Here is a 26,053-nt window from a genome sequence, read left to right as displayed (position 1 = left end):
GTCCTTTGTGTTCATCACCTGCAACATTAAGGCACATTTTGACAGGATATAAGGTGGCTCTTAGCCAAGGACGGTTTACTTGGCGCCATGACCAGGTGCTGCGATGTTTGGCCTTAGCATTGGAAGACAAGCGTAACATGACCAATAAGTTGCCACCTGTTCCATCAAAACATTAAACACAAAAGACAACATTCCTCCGCCCAGGAGAGCAACCACCAAGAAAAGGTGTTAAAACCAATCCTCGCCCAGGACAACTGGAAGCTGCTAGAGACTGGAATATGCTGGCAGATGTTGGTCAACGTCTTATTTTTCCACCTGAGATTGCCACCACTAACCTTCGACCAGATATTGTCTTGTGGTCTGGATCAGCACGCCTTGTTCACCTGGTAGAGTTAACAGTGCCATGGGAGGATGCTGTAGATGAGGCGTATGAGAGGAAGAAACTGCGGTATGCTCAACTAGCCACTGAAGAGGAACAGCGAGGATGGAGAGTTCGGGTTTACCCAGTGGAAGTGGGTTGTCGAGGATTTGTGGCACATTCTACAACCCGGTTTCTCAGAGACGTCGGATTCAGTGGCCAAGAGTTGCGTCGCACAGTGAAGAACTTATCTGAAGCAGCAGAGAGGAGCAGCAACTGGCTGTGGTTGAGACGGATAGATTCTGGCTGGGGACAGGTAAGTAAGCTGGGCTGAGTTGAGTGGGGGACGGAGGGGGGTGATGCTGGGACGCCAGAATCACCGTCGAGCCCTCTTGAGGTGTTGTGGGCTAGTCGACGAAACACTGAGGATGGAAGGTGCCCACTTGAAAACCCCAGAGATGTACCCTACTTAGCTCAATCCAGACGGTTGTCATGCTGATGCGCTGGGGAGGCCGCACTTTGGTTGATCCCCGGAGCCAGCATCGCAGCCGTTGTGTGTGCTGATGCGCCAGGGAGGCAAAATAAGCTGATCCCTGGAGCCAGCATTACACTTCAGCCATTAACACCAGACAGAAGGATATCTACATCATCATATGGAAGGAAACGTAAATGGATGGAGACGCATATGGATCACATTAGTTTACTGTAAAGCTACGTCTTAGTTGGTGCTTATCTTGGCGAGAGCCGAGTTCAAATCAGTATGAAGTTTTAACATCTACTCTCGTGTAATGGAAATCGTATGTTCCTATTAAATAAAGTTATTCTTAAACTGAATGTAAAAACATCTAGATAGAGTTGCTTAATGCTGTATTTTATAATGAATTAAAATGAGCAGAAATCTATTTACAGAGATTTGTTAAAAGCATTTAATTGTCTGTTCTGTCTTTTTCCATGTCTTGATCCTGCTTTGATGCTTAAGCATAATACTGTTCACATGATCAATACAATGACTAAACTGCAGATCAGCATTAAATCAGCAGCAGCTGCTTACTGCCTGTAGGGAAATGACATTGTTTGGCTACAGTCCCAACAAGTCCCCACTCTGAAACTGCTAAAAAAAATATGAAAATTGCAAGTTTAAAAATACTTTTATTATTATTGATTTTTTTTATAAAGTTGATGTAGTATATGACATATGTATATGTCTTATACATACATGATTGTTCCTCACTAGGCCTATATGTGTACATTTGTTTTTATTCAATACACTTTCATATATATATATATATATATATATATATATATATATATATATATATATATATATATATACTTGGCGCACCAAGAGACTGACTGATTGCTGCTGACGTATTGACAGTATCCACACTAACCTGTTCTATCGTCTATTGCTGTTTCAGGAATAAAGTTAATTTGGATTTGGGTATTGACCTCTCGTGTCTATTCATTTTCACCACACTGTCAGGGTGTAACACTAATGATAAGGAAAAACATGTAAACCTGTATCCTTTAGTCATTACACATTTTATTTCACTTCTCAAACAACATTACTATAACATGTTAAAAGAACAGTCATAGTCTGTACATTGTGTCTTTTGATCAGTTTGTTAAGTGTCTAGAACAATTACAGAAAACATTGCTTCTTACACCAGCATTATTAAAGTGGCAAGGGGTGATTGTTGAGGTTACTTGACTGATGATTTCTTTGTATTCTATTAAATAAAAACATTATGCCTGGGCAAATTCTGTAAGGGAGTGGGTTGTTTAGACAGGGGTATTTGCTGATGATAGGTATCAGTGGTTTGACATGCTAAAAGAACTCATTGCCACTTGAACTTTATATACAGTACATTTACAAATATATGTCCTACTGCTGATTAGCTTAGATTAGTTATCATGCAATGAAAATGATTATGGCTATGTACAGAGTACTGGGGTGAGACTTGGCCCGGGCTAATGTTCACCCTCCCAGAAGGGTACTGGGGTGAGAATTGGCCTGACAGGGTGAGGATTAGCCTAGGACAGAACTCACCTGGGTGAGAATTAGCCTGTAACACCGGCTCTTTTGTACAGCGGTATCAGCGCTATGCTTCAGTGCCGGAGATCCCGGATTCGCTTCCCACCTCCGCTTGTGAGAAATCCCTGCCTGCGCAAACCGAGATCATTACAATACTGTTAAATGTCTTTTTTCGCACAATATCCTAAATAGTTTTAATGACACTTGGTAGATATATCAGTACTTGTAGATGATTTGATTACTCTTTGTAGTAGCCTGATGAAGATGAACAGTAATTAAATTACAGAGTAATTAAAGTTATAATAACAGTTAAGGTTAACCGGTAAAATTAAGTAATATCAAATTACTGAGTATTATACACCATCACAAGCAAAAATGTCTAGAATTATTCAGGTATCTGAGAAAAAAAGCTAAAGAAAGTAAACAACATGTTTTAAGGTTGTTTTTTTTAATGTAGTAGCAATGATTTGTTTTTAAGTGCAGGCCTCATGGTTTATTATTGTTTAGGGGCTTGAAACAAACCCAACTGTCAAATCTGCACACAAAGTCCAGGATTCAAAGATGGCGTTGTCGCAGGGCAGAAGCCCTTCTGCTGTAAATAGTGTGTATGTGGGAATGTGAGGTTGGCAGGCATGGGGTTAAATCTCTCCCTGCCAGCAATCACAGGTGTGGCCAGTTAGGTAATTGGTGCTAATTGGGGATGGCCACATGTAAAGGAGCCAGAAATCCTTTGGGTGTGATTTTTGCATTGTTTAGCAATGTGGTAGTGAGGGCAAATACAGATTAATCTAGAAATTGTTTCCCCATAAGCATCTTTAACCTGTCAAACACAATTTTTACAATTAAACTTGAGGTGAGTTTCTTGAATTTCTACTTGAGCTCAAGAGTTAGACAAATATGGAAGTTTACAACACACTCCAACACCATGAAATGAACACCAAACCAATATTGTTAATCATTGACAATCTGAATTGTCACAATGTCTTTGGGAAACACACTTGAAGACAAACAGAAAGTAGATGCACACTACAATTGCTGTTTTCACCAGAATAAGAATACTGACAGGTACTGTAACGTGTGTATGATAACAAATTAACAGGGAACATTTCAGTACATAGAATGGCATAACAGAAAATAGAGTGCATATAAATGTTGAGTCTGTTCAGACAAGTTCCAAGAGCTCTTGGATCAAAATGCTAACTATCTATCTTTCTAATTATTTTCTTGCAATAAATACTTACTTTTTAATAACTATGCTGTTCAAAATAATAAAGTTGCCTAAACCCTCTACTTAGTAACAGCTGCGCCAAAAGGACCACAACTTCCCCACTTCATCTAACATTTAGTTTAGTTAAAGAGTTCAATTATAGTCTAAAGTTGCCAGAATCCTTCTTTTGAGCCTTGCTGTAAGTTATCCAAGCAAGTTAACACATTGTTGACCCTGGTTTGCCATCTATTTGGTGGAAAATTTCATGGGACTGCGGATGCTCATGCAAGGTACACCACGCAAACAGACAGCACCACTGCAACCATGGCAATGCCACAGAGAATCACTGACACAATAACCTGGCCTCGGTCACAGCACTGGTCGTTGTCGTCATCCTCCAAGGAAAGCATAGCCACAGAGGAGGTGTCATTGCTCAGGGGGTCAGTGTACATCGGTGCTTTGGCCTCCACGGTCCAACGGAGGACATTCACTTTCATCTCTATGTCATAGATCATCTTGTCCACTTTGTCAATCTGTTCCTCTAGGTCTTTCTGCTCCAACCTGTCCATGCTTGACACCGTTTCATCATAGTTGATGTTCTGAACACTCAGTGCCCTGGCTGCTATGTCTGATGTGGCACCTGTGACATGGGAAAAACATACACCATTTACTACCTGTACATATTGATCCGACAACAATCTACTATATATATATATATATATATATATATATATATATATATACAGACGTGCTCAAATTTGTTGGTACCCTTACAGCTCATTGAAATAATGCTTCATTCCTCCTGAAAAGTGATGAAATTAAAAGCTATTTTATCATGTATACTTGCATGCCTTTGGTATGTCATAGAATAAAGCAAAGAAGCTGTGAAAAGAGATGAATTATTGCTTATTCTACAAAGATATTCTAAAATGGCCTGGACACATTTGTTGGTACCCCTTAGAAAAGATAATAAATAATTGGATTATAGTGATATTTCAAACTAATTAGTTTCTTTAATTTGTATCACACATGTCTCCAATCTTGTAATCAGTCATTCAGCCTATTTAAATGGAGAAAAGTAGTCACTGTGCTGTTTGGTATCATTGTGTGCACCACACTGAACATGGACCAGAGAAAGCAAAGGAGAGAGTTGTCTGAGGAGATCAAAAAGAAAATAATAGACAAGCATGGTAAAGGTAAAGGCTACAAGACCATCTCCAAGCAGCTTGATGTTCCTGTGACAACAGTTGCAAATATTATTAAGAAGTTTAAGGTCCATGGAACTGTAGCCAACCTCCCTGGGCGCGGCCGCAAGAGGAAAATCGACCCCAGATTGAACAGAAGGATAGTGCGAATGGTAGAAAAAGGATAACCAAGGATAACTGCCAAAGAGATACAAGCTGAACTCCAAGGTGAAGGTACGTCAGTTTCTTAGCGCACCATCCGTCGCTTTTTGAGCGAAAGTGGGCTCCATGGAAGAAGACCCAGGAGGACTCCACTTTTGACAGAAAAACATAAAAAAGCCAGACTGGAATTTGCTAAAATGCATATTGACAAGCCACAATCCTTCTGGGAGAATGGCCTTTGGACAGATGAGTCAAAACTGGAGCTTTTTGGCAAGTCACATCAGCTCTATGTTCACAGACGGAAAAATGAAGCTTTCAAAGAAAAGAACACCATACCTACAGTGAAACATGGAGGAGGCTCGGTTATGTTTTGGGGCTGCTTTGCTGCGCCTGGCACAGGGTGCCTTGAATCTGTGCAGGGCACAATGAAATCTCAAGACTATCAAGGCATTCTGGAGCGAAACGTACTGCCCAGTGTCAGAAAGCTCTGTCTCAGTCGCAGGTCATGGGTCCTCCAACAGGATAATGACCCAAAACACACAGCTAAAAGCACCCAAGAATGGATAAGAACAAAACATTGGACTATTCTGAAGTGGCCTTCTATGAGTCCTGATCTGAATCCTATCGAACATCTATGGAAAGAGCTGAAACTTGCAGTCTGGAGAAGGCACCCATCAAACCTGAGACAGCTGGAGCAGTTTGCTCAGGAAGAGTGGGTCAAACTACCTGTTAACAGGTGCAGAAGTCTCATTGAGAGATACAGAAAACGTTTGATTGCAGTGATTGCCTCTAAAGGTTGTGCAACAAAATATTAGGTTACCGGTCCCATCATTTTTGTCCATGCCATTTTCATTTGTTTTCTTATTTACAATATTATGTTGAATAAAAAATCAAAAGCAAAGTCTGATTTCTATTAAATATGGAATAAACAATGGTGGATGCCAATTACTTTTGTCAGTTTCAAGTTATTTCAGAGAAAATTGTGCATTCTTCATTTTTTGTGGAGGGGTACCAACAAATTTGAGCACGTCTGTATATATATATATATAGGAAACCAAGTATTTTCATCACAGTGTTGCAGATAAATGGGATATTCATTAGAAAGGGAAAATACATTTTGAAAAACAAATAGCTCAAGAGCAAAACAGTAATGCACACGAGAATGCTGTCAAGTGAGGGGACATGTATTGGTTATCACAACATATATGCTTGCTAGGGGAACTGTAAAGTCACTATTCGGCATCAAGACTATGTTTTAAACTATTAAATGACTGTTCCACATAAACTGGGGAGTTATCTACCAGGCCCGATCTGTTGTCCATTCTTGTTGATGGGATTGTGCTAGTTCCCTTTCAATTTGAAGATGACTGCCAAAACAATACTTGATTGGATACTGGATATGGAGTGATTTCAGCTGTTGACTTGCAAGCTTGAATGAAAGCAATAAAGAAAATCACAGAAAAAAAAAACAATATGCCATGTCTGTCAAGAGAGCAGCACCTTCGTGCAATCGGCATGTTAGAGGCTGGACTAGGGCAGTGTACTGTGGCTCGCTGTCTTGGGTGCTCACAGCCAGCAATTTCAAACCTGGCAAGATGGTATAACCAGACACACTCTCAATGACAAGCCACGAACTGGGAGACCAAGAGTCACAATACCTGCCCAAGATCGACAGATAATTTTGTAGCATCTTCATGATGTTAATTGTTAATCAGCACAATAAAAAGTCACTGCACCTGCTCTAAGACACAGTTTGTCATTTTTCGATCACATCTAGTGAAAGTGATAAGTTTCTTTTGATGCTCAAATATAAGTGATACATGGTCATGGCGCCAAATAAACCGTCCTTGGCTAAGAGCCACCCTACCTCCTGTCAAAATGTGCCTTAATGTTGCATGTGATGAACACAAAGGACATGAGAGACCCTCTCCTACCCAGAGGTTCTGTGGTGATGGGAGAACATCATATGTTGACCTGATGAGGAAACTGATCCTACTCTGTTCCCTTGACCATAGGTCTTGCCAGCCATCTTGCGTTGTTCCACACTCTCCCATCTCATCCATTCTCCCTGTTTGGCCTGGGAAACAGCCTTTATGCACCTCATCCTCTCCTGCTTTTGCACCTCGTTGACTACCAGCTTCCTCCATTGAGCTGGGGCTGCCTTGTGCCATGTAGGAGGAGCTTAACTCTGACCAAGACCCCCTCTTCCATGCTGAACTTGTCCCATGATATCACCAATTCGAAGGGCAGCCTTTGTATCTTCCACAGCTTTCTTTGCCGCCCACTTTCTTCCAGTTTTCAACACAGGTGCTGCCGCCCTTAGGCATTTGTCACGTGACTCTACTAATGTCATTTCCAATGCGGACCTTGGCGCACTTAAACTCCTCGGTTAGAGCGGAGACTGGTAGCTGCAGTATTCCTTTACCATAAAGTCCCTCTGCTGAGGCAGCGTGGAACTCCCAACCATTTCCTGATGTATGAACTGATTAAAGCTTCCAGCTTCTCTGCTGTTGTCAAAGAAACCTCGTATACAGTCAGTGGCCACAGCAGCCTCGGCAGTAGACTGTGTCCTTTAGATCCCCATCGTACCATCTCCCAAGACTTTTCACTGGCTTCTCAGACACTGTTGGTATTGCCTCACCATTAATGTAGAACATTTTTTCTACTACTTTATCTTTAATTATAGAGATGCTCCTTAATTTAGTGGGCTTGAATTGCATTCGTGCCCATTCAATGTTATTGGTTAATTTGCCCAATAATCGATTAGTGCAGGCTACTGTTGTAGTCATGGTTGTCATGTCATCCATGTATGCTCGAATTGGTGGTAGTCGCATTCCAGAAGCCAAGCGCTCTCCTCCCACTACCCATTTTGATGCCCTAATGATTACTTCCATTGCCATGGTAAAAGCCAGTGGAGAAATGGTGCATCCTGCCATTATTCCAACTTCTAGGCATTGCCATGTAGTGCTGAATTCTGAAGTTGAAAAACTAAATTGCAAATCTCCAAAGTAGGCTTTCACTAAATTTGTTATTGTCATCGGTACACTGAAAAAATCAAATGCTGCCCAAAGAAGTTCATGTGGCACTGAACCATATGCATTAGCCAAATCCAGGAATGTCACATGGAGCTCCCTCCTCTCCTTTTTAGCTGATTGAATTTGTTGCCAGATCACATTGATGTGTTCTAAGCATCCTGGGAAACCTGGAATGCCCACTTTTTGTATTGAAGTGTCAATGAAGCAGTTCTTTAATAGGTAAGTTGACAATCTCTGAGCAATAATGCTGAAGAAAATCTTGCCTTCTACGTTTAATAGGGAAATAGGGCGAAACTGACTGATGCTTGTAGAATCTTTTTCTTTAGGTATAAAGACTCCACCTGCTCTGCGCCATGCTCTTGGTACAACATGTTTTTCCCATGCCACTTTCATCAATATCCACAGGATTGGTAGAACTGAAGCACTCTTGTAAGCTCTGTACGGAACTCAGTTAGGCCCTGGAGATGATGAAGCCCTTGCTTTTTTCACAGCTCTCTCTACTTCTTTCCACTTAGGTGCACAGTCCTCCATTTGGTATTCTGGTGGATTGATAGGTGGGATGTCTGAAGGAACTGACATAGGCTCCTGCCTTTTTGAATCTGTATGTGTTTCCTCCAAATATCTCTCCAGCTCAAACTCAGATGCTTTTAGTGTGCCATTCATCTCACTGGTGAATAACTTCTTTACAAATTTGAATGGGTCTTTATAAAAGTTAGTTTTCGCACGCTCCTTAGAATTGTATGTGTTTTTTTTTTGTTTTGTCTTTTAATATCATATGAATATGCCCCATTAAGATATATAATTTTTTTTTTCTTTAAACTGAATCGTTGCCAATTATTTGTATTGTTTTCTCCCAATTTAGAAAGGCCAATTATTTTTTAAGCTCAGCTCACCGCTACCACCCCTGCGCTCCTGCACTCTGCACTCTACATGGAGCACCTTTACTGGATGCGCCACTCGGGAACCCCCTTGAAAATATTTATAAAGTTAGGAACATGTATACCCATAGAAAAAGTACAAGGCCTATATTGCAAGTATAGCTGGCACTAAATATTATGAATTTAGTATACTACTAGTACTACTGTATTATGCTATACTATTTTGACCCATAGTTTTTTATAAAGGTATGTAGGTTGTATACAGACAGAGTGCCAAGTGTCAGACACATGCAGTCCTCGCAGGTACAGTGTATACAGTAGCCCTTTGTACTGTAGCATTTTGCTTGGAGGCAAGAAATGAAGAAAACACGCTGCTTTCAGTTTAACTCTTTTTATTCATTTGGATGCTATCTCCACATCCACTCAGAGACAACTGCTCTGTCCGCTTCTCTGCATGAGGAGTCACCCAATGAACGGCGCTGAAGCCCTCCTTATAGGCTTAGCCCGCCCCCTTATGCAAAAGACTACCAGGCTTAGGACACATCCCATTGGCTGACACCAGGACCAATGGGCACAGACAGACAAACAATAACCAATGAGGGTGCACGGATAACAACCAATAGGAACAAACCAGGGCAGACAAACAGACAGTGGGTAACATGGTACGGGAATACACACACAAAAGGTAAACAAGCAATGGCGGAATACAGCATGGAGGGAATAACACACACAGTATGTGAACACAAACAGACAGCAGGGAATACGGTACATAAACACAATGCACGGATTGTTACAGTACCATTCTGTGTTATTATTATTATTTATTTCTTAGCAGACACCCTTATCCAGGGCGACTTAAAATTGTTACAAGATATCACATTATTTTTACATACAATTACCCATTTATACAGTTTTTACTGGAGCAATCTAGGTAAAGTACCTTGCTCAAGGGTACAGCAGCAGTGTCCCCCACCAGGGATTGAACCCACAAACCTCTGGTCAAGAGTCCAGAGCCCAGAGCCCTAACCACTACTCCACACTGCTATAACTGTTCCGTGGTGCCAGTGTTATTCTGATTTTACAGTTTTAACATTCATTTTCTTTTTGGCTAATTGTTGTTTTGTCTCATACGCAATTTACAGTTATATGATAAATCAAAGTGCTTATAATAATAATGCGCTTAAGACCACGAAAGCAGTTGCCGTTGGGATAAAACCCCAGAAACCCATTGACTTTAATGGTACAAAAATGACCAGTGTATTCGTCATGTGGTGGATTAGCGTAGATTGATGACGTTCTTTAGCGCTGCACACACAGTTGTATGGTGAGAGAGGTTCAGTGGTGGAGGTACAATGAGGGAGGTCTCCGTTCTGCAGACATACCCTTCTCATTCCAGCAGCTCTCTGCTAATAAAGGATTGCTTCATGGTACGACCTTTATGTATAGTAGAAAATTGCGCAAGGTTATGTCACAAACAGAATTTTCACTGCTGAAGTCATAAGGTACGACCTCCGGACATGTTTCCATGCAAAAAAAATAGTTTTCGGTCAATCGTACGGCTTTTTTGTGTGAGAAGATGATTTACCCACCTCTTAAAATGTTTTAGACGCGCACTTCCTATAACATGTGGAATGTGTGCGCTACGTCACAGAAATAATGACTGTGGAGATAGTATCGACCATAGATCTAGAATGATTAGATAGGACTTTGATGTGCGTTCAGAGATGCCATCTTATCTAGAGACTGTATCAGTGTTTCAAAGCCCCTTCACAACTACAGGTATGCACATGGGTCTCGTTTTCTCTTTATTTATTGCATATTATTTTAAAACCCATCCCTGCCAAATGTGTGTAATGTGACCAGAGTTAATAGTTTGATTGTTGATTAGCTCTGCCAACATACTATAAAAGCATTCAGTGGCTGTACCTCTGGGCGATTGATTTTGCAGCATTCATTGATCTTTCTACAATACAACGGTCACCAGTGCCTGAGGAAGAAAAGCAAGCCCATTCCATCACACTACCTCCACCATGTTTAACACTGGGCATGATGAACTTTTGATAAACTGTACCTCCAAAGATATTGTTGCTTTCTTGGTGAAAAAAGTTATGTACATATTTTCAATTTTCCATTTACTGTACTTAATATTTTTGTCTAAAGAAATTCATTGCAACTTCATAATGTGACAATTTGTTGTTACACCGTGTAATGTGTGTGTATATATAGTATATTGTATTTTAATGTTTGAAAAACACTAAGTCTTGGAGAAAGGCATCTGCCAAATAACTAAATCATATATTCCATTTCCTAAATCTTACTATTACATTTCTATTAAAATCTACTATCATTTCAAATGATACATGATTACATTTCTTTCTCTATTCCCTTACATAAATAATCTATTTGTAACAGATGGGAAAATTTAAGTGTTATGTTACTTATTATCAAGCTGCGCAGACAGGGTTCCCCATGGTGAAGTGGTAGGAAGGATGAGGAGGAGGATTTTAAAGATGATGACCAATGGGGTGTCTAGTGTATTTCCTCCCTATAGTGTTAAGACACTAAATTGTTCACGTCTTTCCAAGTCTTATTATTTTATTCTGTGCAATACCTTATTTAATCTATAAAGGTTTGTCATATAGCGTATGCAAAGTTACTCCCTATTAACTTGTGCAATTTTACATCAGGACAAATACACTCGACTTGTAGAGTAAGAAAAAACTGGGGGATTAAAAGGTGTCAAGAAAAGTTACAGAAAAAAATCCTTAATGTTGTAATTGTTAGTTTATGCAAGATCAAAAAATTTTCATATCATACTTTTCTGGACCTTAAATGTTCTTATTAAAATCCTAGTCTATCACTTTTTTTTTTTTAAAGATACAGCTCTAGAATATTTAGCCCCATCATTTCCAGTATAAAGTTACACAAATTTTGAGGTTGTTATATCCCACGGGTGACACCACTGCTGTACCCTTGAGAAAGGTACTTTACTCAAATTGTGCCAGTAAAAACGCAACTGTATAAATGGGTAACAGAATTTGTACATTAAAAAATAATTGTACCCCTGTAAGTTGCTTTGGATAAAAGCGTCAGCCGAATAAATAAATAGTATTATTATAAGGTAATATAACATCTTTTTGGAAAACCTCTATATTAGTAATTATCATAGATATATAACCTTTTTATCGCTATGGTAGTTATACTTCATTACAAATCATTATTGGTATTCATGCCTATTAAAACCCTGTCATTCATGAGGGTAGCATTGAAATAATCGGGTGTATTTATGTATGTATGTACAGTAGGTATTTATTTATTAGTATGACAACATCAAAAATCCTGCGGGAAAAAAAAGCTGTCTGACCTCTATTACCACACTTCATTCTGGGTTTTTATTAACGATCAAAAAACACACCCATTTTGTAAATCAGTATTTTCAGGTAATGTTTGTGATTTTAATGTTTTACCGGAATAAGTCAAAGAACAACTAAACACCTCTTCTCAATCTGCACTACTATCTCTTCCCTTATAGGGAATAAAGTTCCTTTCCTAGGCAATATGGCCACCCGGTTTCCATACTGCTGCCTGGAGTTCCCATGGGTGTGTCTGATCTAATCCTTCTGTATCTATGGTATCAACTTTCTAAGCTGCATGGAAACCCAGCCACTGTTAACCTGCTTCTTTGCTTCTGAACTGATTTTGAAACTGAAACAAGTGGAAATCAAATACAACAAGATGTAGTTGTCGGGGCTCCTGAGTTGCGCATCCAGTAAAGGCGCTCCGCGCGGAGTGCAGGATGTGCCCTATAGCCTGGAGATCGCAGGTTCGAATCCAGGCTATGTCACAGCCGACTGTGACCGGGAGTTCCTAGGGGGCGGCGCACAATTGGCTGAGCGCTGCCCGGGTAGGGAGGGCTCATCGCGCATCAGCGACCCCTGTGGCCGATAGGGCGCCTGTGGTTCTGCAGTGGTGCTGCCAGATCTGTGCTGTCCTCCGGCACTATAGGTCTGGTGGCATTGCTGTGGATCTGCAGTGCGAAAAATGACGGCTTGTCAGGAGCATGTTTTGGAGGACGCGTGTTCCAGCCTCCGTTTCCCGGCGGGGGGGTTGCGAGCGGTGAGTCGAGGATACAGATAATAATTGGGCATGCTAAATTGGGGAGAAAATCGAGGTAAAAAAATTTAACATGTCACAGAGTGACTTTTGTTCATAGTTTTAACCTAATGTTTTATTATTTGCCATTAATGGTTGTGCGTTGGATAATACAACCAAATATTGTTTATGGGATAAAAGGGTAACACAATAATTGTACAATAAGATAGCTTTTTTTTTTCTACTCATGTTTGAGAAGGACTATGGCTAATGAAACTCTTATTTCAGGACCAAGAGGACTTGAAGATTTATCCAAAATAGTTATAAAACTATTTTAAATCCCATTTTGGAAGGATCTTTATAAATCCAGTTTACTTAGCCTTATTCAGCATGCATACCTGACATTCCAGTCTGGACAAAAAGATTGTTCTGGGAAGAGAAACTAAAGCTTTGTCCCATTTCGAAGACCTTGCACATGTCGGCATGGAAGAGCTCCAGACTGGAGGAAAAAGACACCCAAAGGCGCTCCATCTCGACCTGGTCATCTTTGGGCAAGTTCTTGTCCCGGAGACAGAGAGTCAGCTTATTCCTGTTGGCCACTGCCAAATCCTGGGCTTTTTCACGTGTCCTCTTGAGCTCATCTCTCAGGTTGGAGCAATCTGAGGATCCCCCAACACTGGTCGCCAGGTGCCTATAGCAGGCTATAACCTAACCCCATAAAGAAAACAAACACAATGAAAAACAGCACTAAAATGGATTACATTAGTCAGAGTTATGAATGCATTAATTTAAATTTAAACCAACTGAACATTTCTGGGATACATGATGGTTTTTGTGTACCTTTGACCCTTTACCATAAGGTCACAATGTCAATTTACCCTATTCATTGGTGTTAATATTATGAATCTACAGTATGTATTTAGTGATATTCTAATATTCAGACAAACACTGCTTGAAATGTACTATGTATTCAAAAGCAAACCTCTTAAAAAATATATCATGCAAAGCAAACCAATGCATATGAAATAATTATCTGTTTATAAAGTAATTTGATGGGGTATGTCAGGTTTATTTTAGAGATTTCATATGATTAGTTATACATTTTTATATTTAGCTATTTCAAAATGATATATATATATTTGAATTTTTAAAGAATGTTTTGAACATGATAAAGGTGAGCTTGCACTATAGTACGTTACATTTTTATGGACTGAGTGTCTGAGTGCAGTTATTGTTTAAATAGAAAGTTAGTCACTGAACCGTGTAATGGAGCAAAGTTTTTTTTTTTTTTTTTTTCAATGTTCTGACAGCTCACTGCACAGAAAGACGCTTACTTGTCTACTGTCAAAGTGAGTTCCAGTATAACACAGGAGTACATCTAGTCTGTTACATGCTGAACACGGCTTTCACTTCTCAAAATACACTAGCAGTAATAACAATACAACAACAAATTAAACCCAACAGTTTCAACAGAAATTCAGGATCGTTGCAAGCCCATGAATCAAGATAAGTATATATATATTTTTTTTTAAAGGAGTAGGCTGCGTTGTTGTTTTTTGTATTTTATTATTATTATTTTGCGCGTAGTAAAGCCTAAAAATCTTTCTTCTTAGTTTGCAGTTTTTAGATATGATTTATTTTTTTATGTTCTCTTCACAATTAACAGTTCATTTCCTAGAAGTGCGACTGTAGCTACATATTTATAATTTTATTTCAGTCCACAATCACATTTAAAAATATAATGATGCACAAAAGAAAAGCAACAATCAGGTCTAATGGATTTAATCAAATATTTAACAAAAGGGATTTTACCTCCCAGCTCTGCCATATTTAACACAAACATAGATATCAAACTAAATCACAGAAAATGTGAACAAAAATACAAATCAAAGAATCATGATAAGTTTTCTGTATGAAACATGACACACTGTCAAAATGAAAACATTACAGAGTATCGGGTATGACCTCCCTGAGCATTAACACAATCCTGGCAGCGTTGACGCATACACCTGTGGATGGCACTGGAGAAAAAGCTGGCCACGGCAAGACTTCGACATTGTTTTCATGAAGTCGTGCAATTGTAATCCTATCACTGTGTGGTCTTGCATTGTCCTGGTAGAAAATCGACACTTTTGGATTGGCTTGCAGGAACTGAAAAACTGTTGCAAGGACTTTGTCAATGTATTGCTGAGCAGTAAGGTTGCCCTCAATCTGCACCAAAGGCGTTCTTGTGTTAAAGGAAACTCCTCCCCCCATCATCACACTTCCACCACCCCACCGGTAGGCCTGAACAACGCAACAGTCAGCATAACGCTCACCACGACGTCTCCACACACGTTGTCTTCCGTCAGGTCTGTCAAGGGCAAAACGGCATTCATCAGTGAATAAAACACTCCACCACTCTCTCTGCCGCCACCTCAGATGTTCTCTGGCCCACAGAAGACGGCGATTTCGACTCAGCTGTCAACAGCCTCCGAGCATGCAAATCACTTTCATGCAGATGCCGAGCTACAGTCATTCTGCTGATGCGTGGGTTATTTCTTCCTGGAATTTCTCGTGCTGTAGCCACTGCAGTCTGAAAACAATTACGCAGATGGATCAGTCGGATGTGACGGTCCTGGGCTGTTGTGGTGACCATCTGCCTTACAGGACATAGCCTGTCCCTCACAGAGCCAGTTTCCTGGTTTCTCTGGACTAGTCTGCTGATTGTTGAAGCAGAACATTCTCCGGACAACATCTCTCACAGACAGGCCATCATCAGCCGATAGCAACCAGGCAATCTTCATTACTTAAGCGGGGCATGGTCGTATCTTTCGCTATTCTTGCTTTAATTAAAATCATGTTTTTGAATGGCTATTTATACAGATTCTTAATCAAATAATTTTGGCAATTTTAACTTAACTCAAATACCAAACACTGAGCACCTGGCATTTTTATATAATCACATGGCTTGAGCTCAGTATTTTGTTATGCCAAGGAACAATACTACTCAAACAATCAACAAACCTATCTTCTCACTATTTAAAATGTAAATAACACTATGTATGTGCCCTATGATCTATTGATGTAAAACTGTTGTGTTTTCATTGTGCATCTGTATAGATATCCTATTTATTCTGTCCTCTGATCTCTGTGTGCTGCTTATTGTGTTGGTTGTATTTGTAATTTCTAAATTATTGCCCCTAGTAAATTTTGGTGACTGTCTCAATGGGTACATTTCCTGGTTAAATACATAAATACATTACATTTTTTTTTACAGTTAATGATAATAATAATAATAATAATAATAATAATAATAATAATAATAATAATAATAATAATAATAATAATAATAGCATCAGTAATAAAACAATTTTAAATTAGATGTAGTAATTGTATCAAATTAACATGTGATTAAAACCGAGATTAACTAAGATGTTTTTTTTTAATTGTGATTAATTTTTTTTTAATCGCTTGACAGGCCATATATATGTTACAGTTCATGTGTAATGTGTAAATCTGTAGATTAATTGGTAAATCTGTAGATTTACCAGCTCACTGGTCAATCTATAAAATAGCTAAGGAGATGGTAGTTAATGCTACAGCATTTGAGGTGAATCTGGAAATAAAGTAACATCAGTAAAAAAACAAAACAAAAAAATTCTGTAAGATCCGTTATGTACTTGGGTAAATTAACTCATTTATTTTTCTTAAACTCCAGCCTTCGGATTTACAATATTTACAGTAAAAACACAACAAAAAAAAACAAAAGGTGGCCTACACGCAGCCGTGAGTGTTCTCCATCGATTCACCTCCAGGCATGAAAAAGAACAAAGGAACTGGCTTCTCAGCTCTTTTATTGCAGGTGGCCAGGGTTAATGGACAACCCATTAATCAATTAACACCTGGCCACCTTCCACACCTGTCTCCTTACAAAAGGGATTTTACCTCCCAGCTCTGCCATATTTAACACAAACTTAACTTCAAATTAAACAAACTATAGCTATAAACCAACCAAAACTACACTATTTACATGTGCAGGGTACCTGCCCTGTCACACCCTTCTGCTGTGCAGAAAGAAAAGTAAGCACAGTGCAGTAAACTTGCTATTTTTCAAGAATTCTGTGGATGATGTCATGATTGTCAGAATAGAATGTTCATTCCAAGAGGTTCCAAAGTTCCTAGTTTGAATATGAACTCACATTCCCTTTGTTTACGAGCAGTGAATTTGTACAAAGCTTAAGGACAAAGCTGCAGGATCAGTTTAACTTCTCATTCCTGTATTGGTAATATGGTCTCTTTTAAACTGTATTTGAATGTGGTAATCAAGATGGAAGCCTTATCATATTGTTACAGCACGTGCAGACAGAATGCTGTTGATGCGCTGTTGTTATGGATTCAATGGATCCGAGGTATTCAGGGGACAGAGGGGTTCACCTGGACAGAAACAAGGGACAGCGGAGGGCTGTGATTGGGCAGAAGTATTACATTGCTGAAATATTGTTGTACGCTATGTCTATGGAATAAAATAATTGCCGTTTGGACCTGAATTGTCTCATATCTTCTCGTCTCGTGCCCACTCTGGCTTTGCTCTCTGCCTCCAGCCCCGTCAACTGTTCACGCAGCCATTCCTGGAGAGTGCTCCCTTCTGCTGTGTGAACAGTTTGCTGCGCTGGAGGCGGAGAGCAAAACCAGAGTGGCTACTGCCGAGAAGGAAGCCAGCAGGGAGCAGTGGGTCTCGGACAGCATGCGTGACGCAGTTGAGCGTGGAGTCAGAGCAGATGGAAAGGTGAGATTACAAGCAAGTGAAAGTCCCTGGGGGGGTCCCTAGCGGGCTGTGCTGACATCGCATCTCCAGCAGTGGTCCTTCACTTCTCTCTGACAGTAGCCCCACTAGTACGACTGTCATAGGCGCAGTAGGGTCTTGGCTACCCCAAAGTGTCCCCTGCCGTGGACTGTGGATAGCACTCAGGATGGCGGGTTGGAGTATTCGGGTGACCACCAGCTACCACTTCCTCCGAGTGCCAGGCCATGCCACCCATAGCCATAGCCATTTGGTTGTAGGGGAGCAGGCTGTAATGGTCTCCCACGGGGGCAGCGTACCTTCCACCAGCGTACCGTCATGCTGCTCCTTCCTCTCACAGTGACTGCAGTCATCTAGCAGGCAAGGGCGGCTGCAAAGAGCATCCAGATTTGAGTGATGGATGGTGAAGTTGTACCCCTGCAGCTGCTCCAGCCAGTGGGTGAGTTGGCCTTTGGGTTCCTTAAAGTTAACCAACCACTGGAGGGAGGTGTGGTCCGTCCGCAGCATGAAGCGCCTCCCACACAAGTACGTCAGGAACTGTTTCATGGCAGCTACAACAGTGAGCCACTCCCGGCGGGTGATTAAGTACCTGTGCTCGGGCTTGTTGAAGGTGCGACTGAAGTAGGCAATGACCCTCTCCCCTCCGGGCCATTTGCTGGGACAGCACGGCTCCTAGCCTCTGGTCGCTGGCATCAGTGTCAAGGATGAAGGGTAGCTCCGGTGCAGGTAGCATCAGAATGGGTGCCCGAGTCACTTATAACTTTAAAGTTTGTTTCAAAGATAATTTCAAAATAGCCACTCTTGTGCACTGGGGTTTGAGATCTGCCCTCTAAAAATCACTTTAGGAATAGCAATTAAAAAATAATAATAAAAAAAGCATAACGGGTGCGCTGGCTTTTCTGTTCCGTACCACAACATAGATCGTTATTGCTGTGTTAGCTGTTTGACAATGTGGGCAATAATCCTTACACTATGAGTGCACTAGAGCTGACATTTTGAAAGCTTTGAAACAAACTTTCAAGTTATAAGTGTAAAATGTTGTCAGGATGTTAACAATGAAAAGAAAATTACAGGTATGCTATTTAAACAATTGGCAACACGTGGGAACGTGTGATGCTATATATTTCGAAACCTTGCTACTTACTCTTTTAATAATCTTGATTCATGAACACAAGATATAAGCACAGATGTAAAGTAGGCTACGTCATATAACAGTACTTAGATCCTACATACAAACTCATACAGGAATGGTGTTACACCCCATGAAAGACTTGATGTTAAGGAGTAAATTAAGTCATGTCATTGATTTGTGAGTTATTAATCTCAGTTTATGAACATGCAAAATACACAGAAATAGTCACCTCATATTTTACTGTAAGCTAGTACGTCAAATAAGATATTAATTTCTACATGGAAACTTGCAAAAGAACGGTGTTGCACTCTAGGAAAGTCTTGATTATGTGAAGTAAATTAAGTCATGTCTCATTGATTTTCAAGTTATTACTTACAAAATACACACAATATTCCCTTTACATTGTACAATAGGCTATGTCATATAATAGTACTGTGATGGACTTTGCTTGGCAACCCCATCAGGATTGAACACATACACACTCCTGTTTATTAATTAATTAGCACTGAAGCAGGTGCTGGCAATTGCAGGCTGCCAATTTAGACTTTAAAAGAGAATCTGCATCGAGCAACCAGTGTGCCTGGACTGGGGATAGCTCTGTGAGTGCTAGAGAGTATTAGTCTGTGAGGGGAGATGTAATTCAAGGCAAGTGCTGTCTTTTAAAACTGCAATGCTATTGTATTTTAGACTTTGTAACCTGGGTGTATTACTGGTCTTAAATGAATACTATGTTACTGAACCTGTGTGTGGATCTGTAAGGGACAGACACAACACATCAACCTTTGGTGGGGGGTTATCTTTGTAGAGCTTGCTGTGTATTGTTAATATCACTTGTTATTGTTAGTTACCACTTTATTTGAATATTAAGTTCATGTTGTATGATTTGTGGTTTATGAAGTTTTTTTCTTTAGACTGGTGCAGGTTTGCAGAGGGTGTGTCTGCTCCCTTCTCTTATCCAGCACACTGGGGGGATGATATTAACTTAAATCGACTATTTAATTTGCCTGAGTGGTTGTGAGATTGCTAATCGCCTGTTTTAACTAATTGTGTATTAATAAATTATTTGCCCTGAGTTGATGCTCCTGTTGTCTTTGTGCCATGACTCGCACATTCTCTCCTCCTTTTTATAGTAAACTAATATTAATTGATTCTGGACCCTTTGATTTGTCCATCAGATCAACAGTACGAAGGTCACTCTTTATATCAGGACTTAAAGGATGTGTTGCAGTAAGAATACCTCTGTTAAGAAAAGGGAACCAGGCTAAAATATGTACAAGAACACAGAAATTGGACTATGGAACAATGGTCAAAGGTGCTTTGGACTGTTGATGGGTGGACAACGACACCTGTGCCTTCTGCCAGTTCTTTTGTCAATTCAATGCTTGTCTTCTTTCTATTCCTTAACTGTGGGGTGCAATGATTTTTAATTTTTCAGAATTCACTTGTATAGTACTGTTGGTAGGTCAATAAAAGTATCTGTATAGTTTTAATGCTAAGTGTATAAAAAACAACTCTGAAGTTGACACCTCTATGGAAAGTCCAGCTCACTCGAAGCTGCGGCTAATTTATGCATGACGTCACACCAGGACAAGCTCGCCATCCCGCCTGCTGCTTTCCTGCATTACTGCTCACCAAAACACAACGCACCCAGGGGAGAGATACCATGGTAAATAGGTGTGTAATATATGATTGTGCCAACACAGCAGGGCCATTGGTATCTCTCCATGAGTTCCCTAAAGAGCCGGTACGATGCCGGCAATGTGTGAAGTTCGTGAGGAGGAGCAGGGATTGGGATGCTAAGCGCAACAGCAGCTGCATCTGCAGCACCCACTTTACTGAAGCTTTATTAATTTAGTGATGTTTAAGATGGGTGCTGTTAAATTTAAATTAAATAAGGATGCAATAACATCCATTTATCTGGATGGTACTTGCAGGACAGCAGCATCTTCTTCTAGTAAAAAAAGTAAAGTCACAGGGACTCGAGTGGCTGCCAGGAAAAGAGAGTAAGGGCATGATCCTATCATTGCATTATAATTACCTCTTACTGTTTGATGAAAATATGTATAAAGTGACGTGATTATATAGCCAACAACCTCCCATGTACATTATTAATAAATGTGATAAAATTGTAGGAGCAATTCAATAATTGATAATTTAATGTTTATCTAGGTTGATTAGTTCTCTTACTAACAATATTTAATTGACGTGTTACAAAGATCGAGGATTTACTATGAACACGCAGACACAAGGAATGTTCAATTAATAGTAGTATTTTATTTAATTTTATTAAATATCTTAGTCTAAGCACAAACAGAATTCAAAAATCTCACTGAACCCATGCTGGCTAGCAGGCAATTGAAATATGACACGGCCTGTCTCCTCACACACAAACTGCAGCTCTCGAGCAAGCTGTGACGTAGTAGCTTGCTCACACACACACACCCACATACAATCACAGCCTCAGACTGAAACGATACAGACAATCTTAGAATATATCACATTAAGATTATTAATGGTATCTAGATTAAGTATATGGCAAATTTACTTTTAAATAATTTATTCATACAACAATATGAGGTAGATTACTTATACTGTAGTTACTTCATCAAGTTTCACTAAAAGTTATTTCACACGCAAAGTGCGCAAACTAAATAATTAACAGTTAATTTCTATGTGAATGTGTTACAATTAATTAATTCAGTTCCATGAAAGGAAAATGCAACTGGAATTATACTCAACGGTTCCTTGAAGCTTAGACTTTTGGTCTGCTGGCTTGGAAACTCAATCTGTTGAAGTGTCCAGTACAAAAACTCTCCTCTCCGCAACAAAGTCTTCAATCCTACACTGGATCAAAATCGGCAACAAAGCTTTCAGTTCTTGATAGAATCAACAAACAGCTGCAACAAAGTCTTCAGTCCTCGGTATAGGATCCACAACAGCGCCCGTCCGCTCTGTCCTCTTTGCTGAATCTTTTAGCTACGCAGGTAGCAGGGCACAGTTTATTTTGGATACTGTGGTTTTAGGTGTACAGCAGACCCAGACTGGCTTGTCTGATAACAGTCTCTGTAAGTTTTACGACAGTCCTCCAGCCGGGCCTCAGTCCCGTTGCTCGTGGTTATTGACTCGCTTGCTTCCCCGTCTTGGTTCCGTTTTTAGGCAGAGTCCCAGTCGCAGCTCTGCTTAGCAGAGTGACAGCACCTTGATTAGCATTCAATGAGGAGCGCAAAATGTTCAGTTTTGCTTGGACATTTATAGTCTTTTTCACTCTGCTAAATAGACACTTTCATGAGATAATTTGTGTATCTTCCTTTTTTTTAAACTCACAGTCCTTTGACGTTTTAATGTCCTTTTCCACTGGGATATCGCTAGTTTATGTCTTCCTTATGTCAAAACGATTGTTGTTGCACGTGTGAATTATCTGTACATAATTCAACTGTCCGCTCAGCCTAATCCAGTTCAGGCGCCGGTCCTCTAATCAGTAGGTCACATAGTTCAGTAAGTCTGCCAGGAACCAAGGGGCCCTTTTTCTTAAGACACAGTAGTTCGCTCTTTTTCCTAAACCACAGCAGTTTGCTTTTTTCTTAAGACACAGCAGTTTCATTAATTAATCCAGCTACGTTTCTAATACATGTTCATGTATTATCACATTCAGGGAATATGTCCCACAAAATGATCATGTTATGTCAAGCCTCCGAATTATTTAGATCGCCAATCTTAACATGAACTTCAACTTTATTTATTATTATTATTTTCCCCATCCGACCTGCAAAAATGTCTTAGGCTACTTTATGATGATGTAGGCTATATCAGATTCTAACAGGCTACAAGTTAAGAATAAAGTATTATTTACTGTATATGTAAGAATTATTATATTGATTTGTTCAGAGAAAGTTGCGCAGTAAGTCTGAAAAAGGAGACCTCTGATTCTCGTGTTTTCATAAGTTGACAGGTATTACTGTACTTGTTTTGCATGTTAAATTGCAGCTGATCTGTTGCCATGGAGATCCGACGCACTCTGCGTCTATTGCTCGGCTTTTAAAAAGCCTACAGTGAAGAAACGAGAGACTGAATATTTTGTACGGAGTTCCTGAGCTGGGAGAACCTTTTCTTGTTCTTTGTGTCTCGAAACAAAGACGGTAGAGTCTGTATTCTTTTTTGTTTACATAGATAGTGAAGGTTATCGGGCTGTGTGTGTGTGACACTGTGTAATTATGTACAAGTAAATCCTATCACTATTGAACATCTTATTATATAAAAAAAATGTAACAATAACTAAAACTTTCAGAATACCTCAGTGTCTATGTCTTGTTTTTCTGTGAACCGGAACACTAAACGCTCAATTTTTTTGCAATCTGCTTCCTTGTTGTTTTGTATACTTCCTATCAGTCACTGGTGTTCTGCCCAGTTAAATACCTGTGCGGGGGATAACTGGAGTGTGGCGTAGTCGAAACATACAATTGACAATTTAACCTCTTGTTTGATTAATAACTAAATTCCAGTAACGTGATACAGCAGGGATGCATAGATGCAACAATCAAGCGATATTCTTCAAAATAAATTCACCATCTGAATGAGGATGCTTGGCACAAGCTTTTCACTAAAAGCAGGCATGAAAATACTGCCAAGAAACAAATTCAATTTAAAAAACCTGAAACTCTGACACACAAAAAAAACTGTAATGTACGTGCTACTCTACCATCAACAGACTACAACAAACCATGGAAGAGAGAGAAGTGCAAATGTAAACAAGCTTTTTTTTTTTACACTGTGAAGCCAATATAAATGAAGCATAAGAACAACATTTCTGACCTGTTTGATTTAAGATGCTAAACAATCTGAACCGGTAACATCGCTTTCACTTCTGTCCTCCATCTGCTGCGCTCTTCCGGGTAGAGGTCTCTAAGGTTTTTGAAAACGGTCTAACCACAAATTTGCCATTTTTCCACTTTATAATTAACAAATGTATAGAAGGTTTATCTGCACTCAACAATGACTTTTTTATGTCATTGCACCCCTGGGCCACCGTCATTGGGGGACAACTCTGACAGTTGTCCTGGGCCCGAGCCCAGGACAATGACATAAAAAAGTTTTAATTGTATTGCCAAAACACATTTCCTTAAGCCCTGGAAATATTTTCTTACTCTACACCAATATTTTTTGCATTTAAATCATATCATAAGCATTAAATGTTTTTTTCTCCCCTTTCCTTGGTTGAGAAATGGTTTGCTCGAAACGGCTTGCTCATGAGCGCGCGACAGACCTCACACGTACCGTCATCACCAAAGATCCTAGTTTTCTGTAATAAAAAAAAAACACTCTATATAAGCTGCAGCCTGTGTGCTGTTGAGGAGAGTGTGCTGAGTGAGTGGCAGCGAGTGTTGGAGTGCGACAGAGAGAATGAGCATCTATCCATTTGTTACCTTCCTTTCAAAAACCAACGGCACTTTTAAGTGCCAGCCAAGCCCACAGCTGGAGCAAAAAACGGCCCTCTTAGCACCAAAGAAAGCCTGTTGCAGTGTATCTTTCTTCCTGCTGAACCCACGGCAAGCCGCCGTTACAATACTTTCAGCCAGTCTGCATTACGACTTGTGACTAGGATTGCCAACAGGTTCCACAATCCCCCAACACTTTGAGACGGGATTTTAAAATTGCCCATCTCATGAATGAAGTGAATGTGTAAATTGGCACATAATATTTTTATGAGCAGCAAACAAGTAAAACTGATCAGCTGTTCTCCATACTGCCTCCGATCAGATGTATTGAACAGCTGAGCAACGTTGCTGATTTGATGGGGAAAGTAATTGCATACAGAAAATAAATAGTGACGTTAACTTATGACTCAAATATATAAAAAGAATAACAATAATACAAATAAAAATACATTGTATTCATTATTATTATTGTTATTATTATACAAGTGGTTGCTGCGCATTGGTAGCCTATGTAAGCACCAATATTCATTTTAGCAAAGGTTCATTTACGCTTTAATTTCATTCAGTTTAGAGGCAAGTTTAAAATCGTGCTCTGTTCATCTTTATTGGGTTCCTCAAAAACTTGCTCTATCGCACTTCACTGGCTTGCGACAAAAGTTGGATTTTTTCAACGTCATCCGACATGTTTTGCGGTTGCAGACACACAAGAAAAGGCTGTATGACTTTTCAAAAAAGACGCAACTCGCGGCAGTGTGGATGATGTCATTCTGACTGTCGGAGGCCACTAACTGAGACCAAAAATTGGGTCGCAGTCGGAAGTATAAACCAGCCTTTAGTATGCATTATACTCCTGCTCAGTGCATAAAAGTTACGTGTTGTAAAAAAATGTATCATCACAAATCCGGCTCGTGAAATCAAAAGAGAGAAAGGAGAGCAAAAATCGAATCGGAGCTGAGAAGCAGGAACCTTATCTTAAAGGCAACCTACTGAATACAATCGACTATAATATATATATATATATATATATATATATATATATATATATATATATATATATATATATATATATATATATTTGTGGTATGTAAACAAAATGCACAAAATATGTTTTATTGACATCAAGGTTTGTGTATTCTGTTGTTAGAATAATTAGATATTGGCTAAATAGTGTGTTTTAACTGATAAACATCTAAGAACACTTCAACTGGTCTTGATTTTTTACTGCGTATTGTGACCGAGCAGCTGTTGAGTGGCGTGTGTGGTGATGTCAGGAAGTACCAGAAACAATGGAAGTACAGGTGAGGGCTAAAACGCTACGGCGTTCAGCTTCTTTTATTTAATAATAAACAAAAACAAAAGGTTTAAACAAACAACACAAAACACAACAAACAAAAAGCGTGCTGGTTTTACCCCAGCACGATACTTAGCAGTTGTTTACTTTCTCTCTCTCTCTCTCTCTCTCTCTCTCTCTCTCTCTCTCTCTCTCTCTCTCTCTCTCTCTCTCTCTCTCTCGCTGAGGATTGTGGGATTGTGGGAGGAGCTTGCGGAGAGGCGGTAGCGTTTGAACGCTGGTGCGGTAGGAGAGTGTTTTCGCTACTATATTTTTTGCAAATTTATATATTTAATTGTTAATTGTTTAGTTCGTTTATATATCTTTGTTTTGTTGCTTTGTTTGTACTTTCCCGTTTATAGAGTAGTGTGTGTGTGTGTGTGTGTGTGTGTGTAGGTCCCGTTATGGGATCTCACTCTGGAGGG

General features: G+C 39.7%; 1 protein-coding gene across 1 annotated transcript in view; it reads right to left on the bottom strand.

Moving 5' to 3' along the window:
• Positions 1-1,884: 1,884 nt before the first annotated feature.
• The window catches only part of LOC117400041 (regulator of G-protein signaling 9-binding protein C-like), a 47,090-nt gene continuing 22,921 nt past the window's right edge, over positions 1,885-26,053 (bottom strand). Inside the window, exons 2-3 of the mRNA XM_033999490.2 lie at positions 13,350-13,659; positions 1,885-4,240 (exon numbers count right to left, since the gene is read on the bottom strand). Coding sequence (XP_033855381.1) covers positions 3,882-4,240; positions 13,350-13,659 — 669 coding nt within the window. The 3' untranslated portion in view covers positions 1,885-3,881. The remainder of the gene's footprint in view (positions 4,241-13,349; positions 13,660-26,053) is intronic.

Source organism: Acipenser ruthenus, chromosome 4 (assembly GCF_902713425.1).
Source record: "Acipenser ruthenus chromosome 4, fAciRut3.2 maternal haplotype, whole genome shotgun sequence".
Classification (NCBI taxonomy): domain Eukaryota; kingdom Metazoa; phylum Chordata; class Actinopteri; order Acipenseriformes; family Acipenseridae; genus Acipenser; species Acipenser ruthenus.
This window is presented reverse-complemented; position numbering and strand designations above follow the sequence as displayed.